The sequence below is a fragment of the Chelonoidis abingdonii genome, chromosome 2, assembly GCF_003597395.2.
Source record: "Chelonoidis abingdonii isolate Lonesome George chromosome 2, CheloAbing_2.0, whole genome shotgun sequence".
Lineage (NCBI taxonomy): Eukaryota > Metazoa > Chordata > Testudines > Testudinidae > Chelonoidis > Chelonoidis abingdonii.
In genome coordinates this window covers 280,895,870-280,911,642 of record NC_133770.1, presented here as the reverse complement: position 1 = coordinate 280,911,642, position 15,773 = coordinate 280,895,870, and the positions used below count along the sequence as shown (strand labels likewise).

Sequence of the window (15,773 nt, the reverse complement as noted above, 5' to 3'; positions counted from 1 at the left end):
CTTGCTTTTTTCCTGGTCTTTTTAAATCAGACTGTATGTTCTATACATGTCTATGTCAAACTGAGTTGCTGTTCTGTTTATGGGCAAATCAAGCATCCTACAAAACCTTGGTGAAATATGCAAATAGGGTTTCTGTGGCTGACTGGCATCTCGTTTTCAGCAGCTGAATTTTGCATAGTTTCTTCAAATCACCCTTTAAGTACAGGTTTTTTTTCTGTGCTCTTATTAAGGCTTTTTGCCATTTTACATACTCAATCCTACCCCAAAGCTCAATACACATTGGGGGCATGTCTGTACTTCAAGCTGGGGGTGTAGCTCTGGCATGAGCGTGTCTCCTCGAGCTGGGAATTATATCCCCAACTCAAGTGTAGACATACCCGCTGAGTAGGTCTTTGTCATCTTTTGTTAAGATTTGTGTTTGTTGCTTAGTAGCCCACAGGTCACTGGAAGAAGAGATGCCCTTAGTGCCTCTTTAATGAAGGTTCTTAGTTTAATAAATACAAACTTACCATATGTACTCATTCATAAGCCGATTATTTTTGGTAAAAAAGTGATGCATCAAAGAGCGGGGGTCTACGCCAAAATTTGATGATTTTAAACCCTATGGAATCATTGAATTTAATGTCTAATACATTGTCATTTTGTTTACCTGGAGCATCTGAAGACATGGAGCCCCTCAGTTCCCTGTGGTCGCAGGTCACCTTTCCCAGTCAACTCCCATTGGCTGGGAACTGCGAACCGCAGCCACAAGGAATTGAGGGGCTCCATGCCTTCAGACACCCCAGGCAAACAAAACATCCCGACCCACCCGTGGCTTACCCTAACTGCCAGGAGCCAAAATTTGCCAACCCCTGACATATAGAACCCACTTATGAAAGTGTCATACAGTTTTTGCTATTTTTATCTAACCATCTTGGGGGGTTGGCTTATAAATGAACAGGCTAATGAACGAGTATATACGGTAATCTTTTTCATCTGGTAAAAGCTAGGTGAGTTTGTATGCACTAAAACCATGACTTCCAGCTAAAGCAGGAAATGGAGAGTTTGAAGCCAATCAGTGGAGACACATCTATCGTCAATACATCTGGTGCTTCAGGTCCCTTGTTTCTTGCTGAGTATTTGATAAGTAGCACTAGAAATAAAACTGTAGGATATGTAGTAGAACGCTCTGAGGTTAATATAGGTCCAGAATATAGTCTCATAAATGGAACATCAACACAAATATTTCCATGTTTTTATTTTAATGAAAACATTTGGTTTTCAAATAAGTATATCCTCTGCAGTGTTGAAGCTCAGACATTGCAGCATTTTTCATATGGATGAGATCCTGAAAGTGAAATTGATTAGGAACTGCATATAGACAAGTCAATTGACTGCTCTATTTTGATGATCTAAGGCTAAGCCAAGTGAAATGCAAAAAGTAAATGCAACATGAATGATCAAAAATGAAAACTGGATTAGTAAAAAGGTAAGAAAGTTAACTATAAAATATATGGATTTAACCTGTTGGTATTCCCTTACCTTTCCATAACATCCAGCACGTTTGGGTAAAAGTGTGGTGAGTTGCAGTATGGTACTGGTGAGTATTTTTGCAGGCAAAGATTTTTTCTTGTAGGGTCATTTGAGTATGGGAAGCATCAGCACCATCTCATACAAATTCTCTTTGCATCTTCTTAAATAAGGGGCCAGATCCTCACTGGGTAAATCGATGTAGCTTCATTGAAGCCAATGGAGTTATGCAGATTTAAACCAGTTGAGGATCTGGCCCAAGTATTATTTTAGTTCATTTCTGAAGCTACATATGAAATCACAAAACAACCTTAATACCACTGTAGCTCCTGAATAACGGTAGTAAATGGGAATTCAGCTATTTTACATTAGAATCATAGAATATTAGGGTTAGAAGGGACCTCAGGAGGTCATCTAGTCCAACCTCCTGCTCAAAGCAGGACCAATCCCCAGATTTTTACCCCAGTTCCCCAAATGGCCCCCTCAAGGACTGAACTCACAACCCTGGGTTTAGCAGGCCAATGCTCAAACCACTGAGCTATCCCTCCCTTGCCCTTGAACAAAAGAGTTGACTTGCCAACTGTAGTATCTTGGTAAGATGATAGGTATGTCCTCAACGTGTCCCAAGTTCTCTCTACCTTTACCTTGAGGGAAAGGTAACAGATCATTGCCTGGCAGCTTCGTTTTTTGCTTAAATGGCTTGCTTTGTATGTGCAGCACTAATTAAAATGTGCATGTTGTGCTGACAAATTTGTGACAGTAAATTTATTAAAAGGCTGTCTAACATACAGGATATTTCATGTTGTGTGTCTCCAACTAATGGCCAGACTTTCATTCTTGTATTGTGCTTCCATGTTCATATGAGAAGAAAGCACAGGTACTGTTTGCTAAATGTTGCTTTTGAACCCCAGATGTCATTTCCAACAGTAACATTTTGGGAAGCAGAAAAGGGAGTTTTAGAATGACAAAAGCTGTACATGCAGCATTGATTGACCTGCTCTGGTGGTTTCTGTTAGCTCCATGTATTAACACCATGTTGTATAAGCAAGCAAAACATCTTTTTTTGTTTTGGTGATGGGTGAAGACAGTATAGAAAGGGACTGTGCATAAATTCCATGGTCATGTATCTTCCACGAGGGCTGTAGGAGAAGGGTAGAAGTGTAAACCAAAGTTTTAGAAAAGTATATAACTAGTGGTTTAACAATAAATCAGGGTTTTTTTTAACTGTTAACTGAAAATGAGGGATACCTAGGGTTTTAAACAAGGATACAGACTTTACTAAACAGATAGACGGAGCTACCTAATCTATCAGTGAACGTGTAGCAAAGTGAAGACTGCTTTTCAGTATACTGAAGTGCTAGTTGGATATTACTGAGCAATTGAAGAACACAGATCAAGTCTGTCTTTTGCAGTTGATAGTTATTTAAAAGGCCAGATTTAGATCAAGTTGGGTTGGAATTGCCTAAGCCTTGTTTTGAGGGACTCTGTAAAACTAAGGAGGGGAATATGCTGGTAGAGACAGCACATACCATCTCTTTGGTGCACACCTTACATGACAGAGGTCCTGTTGAAGCTAACCATAGCCTAGTACAATAGAGAGGCCCAAGTCTGGGAGTAACTAGGATCAACTGATGTGGTAATTATTAGGGCTGTCAGTTAATCACAGTTATCTCATGCGATGAACTCAAAAAAAATTAATCATGATTAGTCGCACTTATAACAATAGAATACCAATTGAAATTTATTAAATATTTTTGGATGTTTTTCTACATTTTCAATATTGATTTCAGTTACAACACAGAGTAAAAAGTGCACAGTGCTCACTTTATATTATTATGTTTTATTACAAATATATGCACTGTAAAAATGATAAACAAAAGAAATAGTATTTTTCTATTCACCTCATACAAGTATGGAAGTGCAATCTCTTTATCATGGAAGTGTAACTTACAAATGCAGATTTTTTCTGGTTGCATAACTGCACTCAAAAACAAAACTGTGTAAAACCTTAGAGCCTACAAGTCCACTCAGTGCTACTCTCGTTCAGCCAATCACTAAGACAAACAAGTTTGTTTACATTGACAGGTGATACTGCTGCCTCTTTCTAATTTACAGTGTCACCTGAAAGTGAGAACAGACATTCGCATGGCACTTTTGTAGCCAGCGTTGCAAGGCATTTACATGCCAGATATGCTAAACATTTGTATGCCCTTCCATGCTTCGGCCACCATTCCAGAGGACATGCTTCTATGCTGATGATGCTCATTAAAAAAATAATGCATCAATTAAATTTGTGACTGTACTTCTTTGGGAGAGAATTGTGTGTCTCCTGCTCTGTTTTACCTGCATTCTGCATATATTTCATGGTATAGCAGTCTCGGATGATGACCCAGCACATGTTCGTTTTAAGAACACTTTTACAACAAATTTGACAAAACGCAAAGAAGGTACCAATGTGAGATTGTTAAAAATAGCTACAGCACTAGAGGTTTAAGAATCTGAAGTGCCTTCCAAAATCTGAGAGGGATGAGGTGTGGAGCGTGCTTTTAGAAGTCTTAAAAGAGCAACACTCTGATTTGGAAACTACAGAACCCAAATCACCAAAAAAGGAAATCAACCTTCTACTGGGGTTATCTGACTCAAATTATGAAAATGAAAATGCATCAGTCTGCACTGCTTTGGATCATTATCAAGCAGAACCTATCACCAGCCTGGACACATGTCTCTGGAATGGTGATTGCAACATGAAGGGACATACCAATCTTTAGCGCATCTGGCAAGTAAATATCTTGCAACTCCAACTACAACAGTGCCATGCAAATCCCTGTTCTCATTATCAGGCGACATTGTAAACAAGACGCAGGCAGCATTATCGCCTGTAAATGTAAACAAACTTGTTTGTCTGAGTGATTGGCTGACCAAGAAGTAGGACTGTGTGGACTTGTAGGCGCTAAAGTTTTACATTGTTTTATTTTTGAATGAAGGTTTTTTTGTACATAATTTTACACTTGTAAGTTCAACTTTCATGGTAAAGAGATTGTACTACAGCACTTGTATGAGGTGAATTGAAAAATACAACTTTTTTGTTTTTTATGGTGCAAATATTTGTAATAAAAAATAAATATAGAATGAACACTGTACACTTTGTATTCTGTGTTGTAACTGAAATCAATATATTTGAAAATGTAGAAAACATCCAAAAATATTTAAAATAAATGGTATTCTATTGTTGTTAACCGTGCAATTAATCGTGATTAATTTGTTTAATCGCTTGACAGCCTTAGTAATTATATTTGAGTTATCAGGATAATAATAAAATGATGCCTTTGACTTTGAGTGAACATGTAAATACCTTGTTTATTATAATGTAAGAAACGTACTGCAGGAAAGTGGACAGTAATTACACAGTTGGAGAGACTGCACATGGAATTCATTCTATTTTAAATCTAATCATGACAAAAGGACAGCAAAAGCCATTGTAAAGGCACAAGACACAATCAAAAAGGCTTTTAAAACAACCTGATGAGGATGAAAACTAGGTAATGATATTAGAAAATTAAATAGACTGACTAAGTTGAAAGGACAATTAGAGCAAAATAAATTCCGATCTCAAATTGCAAAAGACAGTTTGACTAACAATAATGGATTCTTAAAATATCTTTCCAGAGACAGTAAAGAAAAATGCGCACTCTCTTAAAAGGGAAACTAGATCAGAAATATGTGGCAGGTTTGTTTTAACTCCTTCTGCATGTACAAATCAGGAAGCAGATGGGAGGTCACTGATGAGGAGATCCTGTTGCATCAGATAGTAGGGAAGAAGTTAGTACAGTTCACAGTGGAAATATTTTAGTGGATTGAATCAGAACTGTTCATTGTATCATTGTGTCATAGGCCCAATACTGCCCAAAGCTTTCAGAAATTCTCATCTACGTAAATTATGAAGTGCAGGTAACTTCTACAAATATTTAAAAATATATATATAAAACTCTGACTGAAATTAGTAACAGTTTCACTAACTGACCGTCGATGTGTGTTTGTTTTTAATACCAAGTTAAAATATATGGATTAGGAAACTTTACTACATCTGTTAGAGAAACTAGTAGGAACATCTGGGTGTAAAGGGCCTGGAGGTCTGTTATGCTTAATTAATTGTTGGAGTTCATCAGTTGTTGTTTATATGCAGACTGCACAAATGATTATGACTACTATCACCCCAAGTGTGTTAAGTGTTTTCCAAATACAGAGGAAGATGCAGCCTCTGTCTCAAAGATCATACAGGCTAAAATGCAGGATATATTTTGATACCTAGATATTCAAAAAGCATTCATTGGCTAGCAGTAAGTTCTGGTATGTGGATAAACTAATTTTCCTTGGATAAGAAACTGGCCTGGAAGACATTAACTGACTGGACCAAGCATCATTTTGGTCATGCCAGCAGCTCTTCCTTTCTTAATGGTTCATAAAACATCAGTTTGTCACTTCAGAATTGACACAATCACCCCATGGACCAAGTGTAAGATTTAGTAGAGGTCCCACAGGAACTATAAATCTCTGTGAACCACCATCAAGTATTAGCTTCTCCTGAGTTTCTTCAAATTTAAAAATCCAGTTGAGTTGTGTTATTAACAGAGCATCAGAAGTCACTGCATAGACTTTCTGCTGCCAGTGGAAAAATCCAAGTGAGTGATTTCCAGTCACTCTGAGTGTGACCCAATTGAGTTATTGAAGTCAGTGGAAAGACTCTCGTTGGTTTCAGTAGGTTCTGGATCAGAGCTATCAGTAGGATTTTGTCTTCCTTGGTATGGTGTCCTGGGAAAAGTTTTTTTTGTTTTTAAGCAGCAACACAGTACATGAATTGAAAATATAGCAAAATAAGGGTGCAGGCAGATTGAAATGGATATGGATCTTGTATAGGTCGAAAGGTGGAAAATTCCATATAAACTAAAAACATGGTACAGTGGCTCAAAATACAAAATATTGTATATTTTCGATGGAATGCCCATAAGCATTGAAAGGTTATTGAAGAACAATCTCTGACACCAAGAGTCAACATCTAACAGATAAGGTAGTAGGCTACATAGAATACAATATAACCCTGAGAAATGGCATTTGTTGCTGTGCAAAGCACTGTTTAGATTGCTATGTTAGTGTTGTGTTAGCTTTAATCTCTTTCATAGAAGAGGTGATTTTTAGATCTATAGTGAGTGCACTTTCTGAAGGGTAACCACAGTCATTCCAGGCTTTAAAAAAAAAAAACTTACTGTGATGAAATAGTTAAAGGGGTGAATTGAGCTTTAAGGTCACCCAGTAGGTATGTTCATAATTGTGAAGGGATTTCATAGTCAAACTGGTCTCACAGGGAAGGGTTCCAAAGACGGAAAGGCGAACTGTACGCTGTTCCCTAATGTCCAAACTCAATCAAGCTTTGCACACGCACATTTGCATCTGCAAAAAACAGAATTTGTGTGCACAAGGGGTGTTTGCTGTTTCGCAGGCACATGCTGAGTCTAGACAGCTTCCACTAGGAAACTGAGCTCATGATATAATCTGCCTTTGATATTAAATAGTTAAATTCATATAGGACCCAGACATTTGTTGAGCTGAATTCCCTCAACTTCATTGACTATACAGGAGGGCCCTCAGCACCTGAGGGCATCTGGCCCTTGAGGTGCAGTGTCACAGCAAGCAGTGGGGGTGAGAGAACCAAGAGGTCCCTCAGTCTGTGAAGCCAGTCCTTGCATTAAGGAATTAGTTTATTTTGTTTCTTCTGTACCTTTTACTGATCACTAGTGGTGGATTTGAACAGTATTTAATGATTGATTTAATCCCTAACCTTCTGCTTTTCTCATCCTTCCCCTTCTCCTGTGTGCGTCCGTCTGTATGTGCGTGCTTTTTGTTTTCCTTTGTTGGTGGCTTGTTTTTTCCTTTCCGTACGTTGTGATGCTGTTCACACTGCAGAATTCGTCCAGCTCTGCCTCTTCAGAAGCTTCTGAAACCTGCCAGTCAGTGAGCGAGTGCAGTTCCCCCACCTCAGTCAGCTCAGGCTCCACCATGGGGGCTTGGGCCTCCACAGATAAGGTGAAAAATTTCATCTCAGACATACAAATCATTAGCCAAGCCCAGCTATTGAATAACAGCATGCATGGGACACTGAGCTAAGACCCTTCCCTGTGAAGATGAGAAAAGGAACTGTTACACACTCTCTTAACAAATGAATACATGAATAAACTACAGTGAAACTTGTCTAAACTGCCAATCGGGGGACCTACAAATTGGTGGTTTAAAAGGTGGTTTCTAACAACGGTGCAGCCAAACTGTACACTCTGTGCTTGGGGACACTGTGGGAAGTTGTCTACAGAGAGTAGTTGCCTAATATGAGTGGCCTCTTGTTCAGGTTTCACTGTCCATGTTTTTTCTCCAAATTATGCTTTAAGCTCTGAGAAACCCAGGTATGCAAAAAAAACACATCACAGTTGAATACATTTTGGATAAACCCTAAATCTTGGGGAGCCAGTGATATCAGTATCCATTCTCATCCAGCCATTTTTTCTTCCTTCCCTGGTCATTATGCTGCTGGTACATGTCATTTTCGGAGGCTGCACACTTTCCTCTCTCCATTTTATTGCATATGATAAAGCTGACATGAACGTTTTCGGTTTTGGAAATGTTTAGTTTCCATGTCCAGAGCTGCATCATCAATAAATTGTTGAGTCTCTTTTTTTAAAATACGGTCTCCAGAAGAGACCAGGCAAAGCTGCTCAGCCCAAAGAAAATGATTTCTGGATTGTCCTCTGAAATTTGTTAATTCAAATAACAATTTTCAAGCAGGCGCACTTCAGGATCAAATATTAGATCTGTTTTTTAATTAGTTGTTAATTTGTAGCAGTTCTCAGTTTTTTTGCTTTAAAATTAAGATACTTTCTGCCCAGAGCACATCAGTTACCGTATATTTCCATACTCATCTTGTTTATATTAATTTTATTTTTTGTTTTGTTTTGTTTTGTTTCCAGTTGCCTAATGAGTTTTATCACTGTAGTTTGTCAAGTGACCCATACCTAGCTTCAGTTGGTGCAGGTCCTTTCCCTCATTTCCCGCCTGTCTCCCGCGCATGGACTCGGGCTTCCTCAACCCTCCTTCCAGACCGCGGTCATTATTACACCATTGGGCCAGGCATGTTATCATCATCTAAGATCCCTAGCTGGAAGGTTTGTGTTTCTTTTTTTGCAGCAATCCTCTTCTCTCCATGCCTTTCGATACTCACTGCAGTCCTTGCCTTTCAAATCCCGCTTAATTACCAGTTGATTTGCTCTGTTTAGTACCATTCTAAAGTGGAATTTACATGCCGAATATTTACCACAATCCAATTCTAAATGTACAAAGAACTAAATCAGTATTTCTGCATGGCCATGAACAGTCTAATGTTTGTAAAATACTTACCTTTAAAAATAGACAGGGTTGGCCTTAGAAAGAGGGGAGGTTGTTCCTTTGTGGGCATTCTGGGTTCTGTTCAGCAGGTGGTAGGACTTCCAAAAGTTGCTTAGCACCCCACCAAACTTATGCTGGAAGAGGCAAATGTAGGGTTGCCATCTAGTTCACTTAGTGGATGTTTTTTAAATTGATTAACAATGTGCATGTGTTGCTTTAGCTATTGTAATGAACTACTAGAGAATACCCCTGTCTTTTAGTGGATGGAATCAGAACTGTTCATTGTGTCATAGGCCCAATACTGCCCAGAGCTTTCAGAAATTCTCATTTAGCTCAATGGGAGGAATAGGCCTGTGTTTTTGGACAAGGAGAATCTGAGTTCTGTCCCCTTAAGCTCCAAGGAACCGTGGTGTGCATCATGCAGACAGCTGTGAAGTTCTTGGGTGGCTATGGATTTGTTACAAGATTTCAGCTTTTTTAAATGGGACTTTTTATAAATTAAATCGAGACTTTGGGATACTTCTTGCAGCTGCAGAATGCTACATACAGGCTTCCAGTTCTACCCCACCCTCTATAACTTAGAGTCTGTAGAGCTACCTTCCTCTGAAAGCCCTATATGGAGGATGGTAATGACCACCTCTGGGCTTGGGTATCTTCTGTGAGTCCTCCATTACTTGAAGAGGGTAGAGAAGAGGCTGATTAGCAGCCAGGCTGCTATAAGAAATAGGCCATGTAGTCTTAAAGTTCTGGCAGTTTTCTCTATCCTTTTTCATAAGCAAGGACTTCATGTACAGATTAGAGACGAACTCTTTACAATTAATTGAGCTTTATCATTTGGTAAGTAGCACCTCTGGATCTGATCATCAGTGAATTTATAGTCCCACCAAATTTCTCTGCTGAACACTTTTCCTAGTGCATGCTCTATAATTTCTATGTATCCACAGAATTTTCACTGCTTAATAGAGCCATAAGTGCATATATTCCCAATAGCTTGAAAAGTTGCCTTCTTAGTGGATTCAGCATCACCAGTATGCAAAGTGAAGTTAGCCCTCCTCAATATAGCTCTTAACTAAAACCTAGATTTCCGCTAATAAGTAGCTTTAAAAGAAAATACTCAGGATAAATGTACGCTTTTAATGGGGTATTTAGATCTGTTTCAGACCAGATTTTGAGAACACTGCAGCCATAATGTGATGTGTGCAGTTTCTGCTATTGCACATGCAGGTGAATTTTTAGATGGCTAACTGACCATTTGCACATGCATTGCAATTGCTCACTTGTGGTAATGTGATAAATTTAGGTTTTAAATGCAACTGAGTTTTATCTGGAGAGAATTAAGGTATTTTAGGTACCTTGTTTAAAGGAAAATTAGAAGAGATGGGTTTATATCATGAACTTATTTATAAAAATCATGAGAACTAAGTATTTTATTTCACTTTTTTCAATATTGCGCCCACATTTGATACCTAATCTGCTGCTGTGTTGGTATTGTTCTGTAATAGGAATGGTTATGTTTCCACATAGACCGTATGTTTACTAATGGAAACGTTTCCTTAGGATTGGGCTAAACCAGGTCCGTATGATCAGCCTATGGTGAACACCTTGCAACGCCGCAAAGAGAAACGTGAACCAGACCCTAATGGAGGAGCCCCAAGTGGACCATCTGTGCCCATTGAGGAGGCCCAGAGACCTCGGAGTATGACTGTGTCAGCTACCACAAGGGTGATGCTCTAATTTTTACTAAGGAGCTCGGTGCAGAGGGGATATATTTGTTAGGTCTTGCAAACATTTTAGTTCAAGTGCTTTCTGTAGGCACAACCCTTTTATAAAGACAGAATGGTTAAGGCATGGGCATAATCTTTGGAATTCATAAATATGCCTCAACAGACGATACACTGTTCAGTGTGGCACTTTTGGCACTATGATGTAAGAAGAAGCACCTATTTCTCTCTTTTTTTTTTTTTTTTTTAAATGGTGAATATTTAGAAATAATCCTGTTGGGTTGTGGGTGACTCAGGTTGAGGTGGGAAAGGATACAACAGTGACAGGTCTTGGTGTGGTCTCGGAAGTATTGTCCCAATGGAATCAGACATAAATGTAATGAGCTGCTTTCCTGTGTGTAACTAGCAGGGAGAGGAGATAGAAGCATGCGAGGAGCTAGCTCTAGCTCTGACAAGAGGTCTGCAGCTGGACACCCAGAGAAGCAGCAGAGATTCCTTGCAGTGCTCCAGTGGCTACAGCACTCAGACTACCACACCATGCTGTTCGGAGGACACTATCCCGTCACAAGGTATACAGATCTAAGCTGCTGCATTTCTTGACCATTCCTGACGAAGGCCATCACAGCCCCTAACTTCTCGCTACTAATGGATTTGAAGTCAGGAAATGTTGCTCTCTTCTGGTTAGTGATAGGAGAAGAGCGAAGCGAACATTACCATGCTGATGGCTTGTTCAGGCTTAAGTGTGAGCAGTATATTAACAGATTTCATTTTGTAAGCTTCTGAGCCTGTTCTCCCTTAAACAGCAAATAAGGGCAAAATTCACTCTGGTGGAGTGGTGTCTGCACTAACTAAAGACTTATCGGAGGTTAGAGGAACTGTGTAGGGGAGAATTTCATCTTAAGCATCGTACCATTTTTATAGTAAAGCTGATCTTTTATGAGTTTTATTTAATAATGTTCTGCATGATTTGTCTCACTAACTATGTAGCCTTTTGGGTGGTCCTGTATTGTCCAATGGCAAATCCATGAACTTTGCTCAGTAGCTGTCTAGTTCCTGTTTCTTCGTTCTGTGAGCTTTTTTTGAACATAGGTGGGAATTGTAGTAACTTTAACTGAAAAATAGATTTGCTGAAAGTTTATTTGGGAATACCTGACAAATTGCATTCAGGATTTATTTTTAATTCAGCTTCAGAAGAGGCAACCCAGCTAAATGGGTGTGAGCCGGATTCTATTTTTTGTGCACCCCTAAAATTGTTTACTAATTTTGAATCCGTTACACCTGTGTAAGTCCATTAAAGGTAATAAGGGTTGGGAAGTTATAACCGAAGATCTAATTTGGCATAACCTCTGACTTCTAGTGTGTGAGGAGGCGGCTTAACACTCAGAGCTCAGGCTGAGTTTGAAGGGCTGGCCATTAGAAAATATTTTTACCTGTTAAGTTGAGCATATCTGATGCAGAAATCATTGAGACACAGCAGATGTGCACCTCTACAATGCAATTTTTAGAACTGCCTTTTAGACCAGGGCTGCACTTCCATCACTGATGAATTCAAAATATTGAGACATGGCTAACAGGACAGAGTAGTCAGTGGTTTTAAAAGTTGGGTTCTTTACTGTTGGCACCCAAATTTCTTAGACACCTGAGTAAGTGATCTGAGCACCCATAATTCTCATTAACTTCAATGAGAGATGTAAATGCTTATTACCTCTAAAATCAGGCTACTTAGGTGCTTAACTTTAGACACCTAGCTTTGAAAATTGTGGCCGTGGTCTCTTAGGCTTGTTCATCTTTTGGGTGCATGCACATGCTGTTAAAGTGTGTCTTTTGCAAATATTAATAGATACTGACTTCAAACTTAGTACTGTTATACACTTATTTTAGACTCACTAACCTGATACAGCTGTTTGCTCCAGCTTGTTTCTAACAGTATCCTTTGGCGTCAGTTTCAGATTGTGATTATTTCTCTGTGAGTGCTGATCAGGAGACAGAACAGCAAGAATTTGACAAATCCTCAACCATTCCAAGAAACAGTGACATCAGCCAGTCCTACCGCAGAATGTTTCAGGCCAAGCGTCCTGCTTCTACTGCAGGCCTGCCAACGACGCTTGGACCTGTAATAGTTACACCCGGTGTAGCAACCATCAGACGGACTCCTTCCACCAAACCTTCGGTCAGACGAGGTACCATAGGGGGGGGCCCTATTCCAATCAAAACTCCAGTAATTCCTGTCAAAACGCCAACTGTACCAGATGTACTAGGGGGACTGCCGGGCATCCTGGGTGGAGCAGAAGAATGTGCTGAGCAGAGTCCTGAGTCTGAATCAGCAGGCAATGGTGGGCAAGGAGTCACCAGTATGCCCTCTTCCTTGTGGAGTGGGCAAGCATCTGTCAACCCTCCACCACCAAGCCAGAAGCTGAATACCCCAGATGAGCAGAGACAAGCAGTCCCTGAAAGCGAGGGAGAAGAAAGCGAAAGCGATAGCTCAAGCAGCCTTGCCCCCCCAAAATGTGACCCAGGAGACCTGAGCCCTGGAGATGCCCCACAAGGCGAAGACATGCTGAACGCCATTCGCCGTGGTGTCAAACTGAAGAAAACTACCACAAATGATCGCTCGGCACCTCGTATTTTGTAGACAGGAGAGTGCTGCCAGAGTTCTAGTCACTGAGAATGAACAGTGAGGGAACTTTATTTGTCTCTATCCATTCCAATCTATAATCAAAAGCTTTTGTAGGAAACTCAGTAATAGACCATTTTGAAGGTACTATAAAGGGGAAAACAAGATAAAAGCGCATAGTAACAGACATTTTCACTAGTGTTTTAATTTGTAAATATCAATGATTTTTTTCTGCATATTTTTGATCTAAGACCCCGTTTTAATTTTTTCTGAAGGTGCCAAATCCCATTTAACTTTTGTATAACTCTTTGTAAAGTTTTAAGTACGCAAGAGGAAAAAAAAGTTAAGTAGTTAACTTTAGCAAGGAGATTTACTGCATTTGGCTTTTTTGCAGGTTTTTGTAGAGCACCTTGTAACAGTGAGGTTTAAAAGAAATGATAGTTCTGTGTATAAATGAATCAGTGAGGAATAGATACTCATTTAAGTATAATGATTTTGTTTGTTTGAAAAGCAGGAATAACAATTGATGATAAAAGCAATATAATGCAAGAAAGAAACCTGCAGTTGGTAGAGTATTGGGGGATAATTGGGGGAGGGAAATGCCATCAAAATAGCAGATGCTGTTGCACAAGAGTAGTCTAGTAGGATTAAGTGCTAGTAGCTTCACAGTAAGTGCATCCGAATAAGCCATATTGGATTGCGGTGTTTGTTTCTGTAGCGTGTTTAAAGACTTTAGTTTCCCCCCCTCCACATTTCTTCTAGACTGCACAGCAAGAACGTTCAGTCATATGCATGCCACTGGAACTGTGTAGGCTTCAGTGTCCTCCATTACTTTCCATTCCGCTCATCCTTTCATCGAATACAAACAAGTTCAAGAGGCTTAAGGCAATTACAAATGTGAAAACGTTTTAAAAATGATAGCAGGGAGTTCTTAGATATATCAAAATGCCTTTTAGTGACGGAGCCCAGCAGGCTGGGCACCCTGAAAAGCCCAAATATTTTGAGGAAACACTTAGTGATTTGACCGCAGTCACCAGCTTAAGATCTAGTAAATTGCAAATATATTTCATTTCCAGTTCAGGGGCTTGTTTTTCTTACCATCTTTTAAATGACAGTTGATTGGCTTTTACTAAATCCTGAAAAATAGGGGGATGGGTGAAAGATTTGTATTTAATGTCACTTCTCCGAGACTGACCACTCTGTTCCCATTTTTGTATTCTAGGTAATGTATTTTTGGAATGTTATTGATAGAATTATAGATGAGATGAAAATTTTTTCTTAAAGTAAAATTAAGTTATGACTGCAGTACCCATCTCCTGAAGCCAACAGAAATGTGCAGAACTTGGACTGCCGCAAGTGTTCTGTTCAAACAGTCCAAAAGGGCACAACTGCCTATCTTCATCAACCCCAAAAGTGAGATAGGTACCAGGCTTGTACATTTGTGACTGTTAAAATACACCAAAAAAATGTAAGGGAGTAGTTTCCACCAAACACTGCAGATTTCTGTTGGCTTTTGTCTTGCCTACATAACCTCTTATGCTTTAATACATAACTGCATTGGACGTGAGACTTCTTGTAACTGAATAGTCACTCTGTTCTATATAATATTTACACTGCTGTGGTTGCTTAACATTTTTATATTATGGCTTTAAAGCAAAAAGGCATGATTCTTAAACATATGAAACCTTCCTTTCTTTGAAAAACAAGCTCCTTATTATCGAATATAATAAACAGTAGTGCCTGTGGTGGAGCCCACCAATCTTGATAAAGTAGCTGATGCATTGTGCAAATGATGCTTTGAGATGGTTTTTGCTTAAACAAAAACTGCTAGGAAATAATCTCAGTAGTTAAAAGTGTTATTTAAACCTTTGAAATAAATGGATGTAACTGTACCGACGTACAGCTTTTCACTTGTTTAGTTTTTAAACGTAAGTATAATCTCGGTAAATGTAATATAAAATGTTGCCAAATTCAATGTAGAAAGAATGTGACAAAACACTTTGGCTAGTTCTATTGTTTGTGTTTTTGCATATTGTAAAAGCAGCGTCACAGCTAAAAAATAAAAAGTTTCTAATGGTAAATTATTGTGGTTTAGTTGCTAGTTTGTACTGAGAGTTGACCTCTCCTTGTGCAGTTTTTTGTTCTAAACTGGTATAAATAATTGCTGTAACTGTGGGTCTCCCTTCTACATTGTAATGATTGCTTCCGCTACATTATAAATAAAGAACTGATGGAAAATGCGTGTTTTTCCATTCTTAAAAAAGATTCCGTCCTTTCAGAGCTTTGAATGTAGATGTTTTCCTTTGTCTAATTCCTTTTAAAAATATATATAAAACACAGAACATGCAAATCATCCCTGAACTCCAAGCATCTGAATCATGCATGTAGGTAAACAGAAGCTTCGATAAGGATTTTATTTTTGTTCAGTTGTTTTTTCCTGGGGTGTTTGAAGAGGTGGCCTGAGGTTAGAGGAGAAAGATACATTGTACAGCACTCTAAAGATA

The 15,773-nt window shown here is 39.0% G+C and overlaps 1 protein-coding gene across 12 annotated transcripts in view; it reads left to right on the top strand.

Moving 5' to 3' along the window:
- Positions 1-15,507, top strand: part of MTSS1 (MTSS I-BAR domain containing 1) — a 196,265-nt gene extending 180,758 nt beyond the window's left edge. For 4 of the 12 annotated variants that reach the window (XM_075063223.1, XM_075063224.1, XM_075063221.1 and 1 more), the window contains 5 exons: positions 7,468-7,587; positions 8,520-8,714; positions 10,492-10,656; positions 11,062-11,224; positions 12,599-15,507. In XM_075063223.1, coding sequence (XP_074919324.1) covers positions 7,468-7,587; positions 8,520-8,714; positions 10,492-10,656; positions 11,062-11,224; positions 12,599-13,287 — 1,332 coding nt within the window. In that variant the 3' untranslated portion in view covers positions 13,288-15,507. The remainder of the gene's footprint in view (positions 1-7,467; positions 7,588-8,519; positions 8,715-10,491; positions 10,657-11,061; positions 11,225-12,598) is intronic. The other 8 variants (XM_075063226.1, XM_075063225.1, XM_075063229.1 and 5 more) reach the window with 5 other exon arrangements.
- The last annotated feature ends 266 nt before the right edge of the window (positions 15,508-15,773 follow it).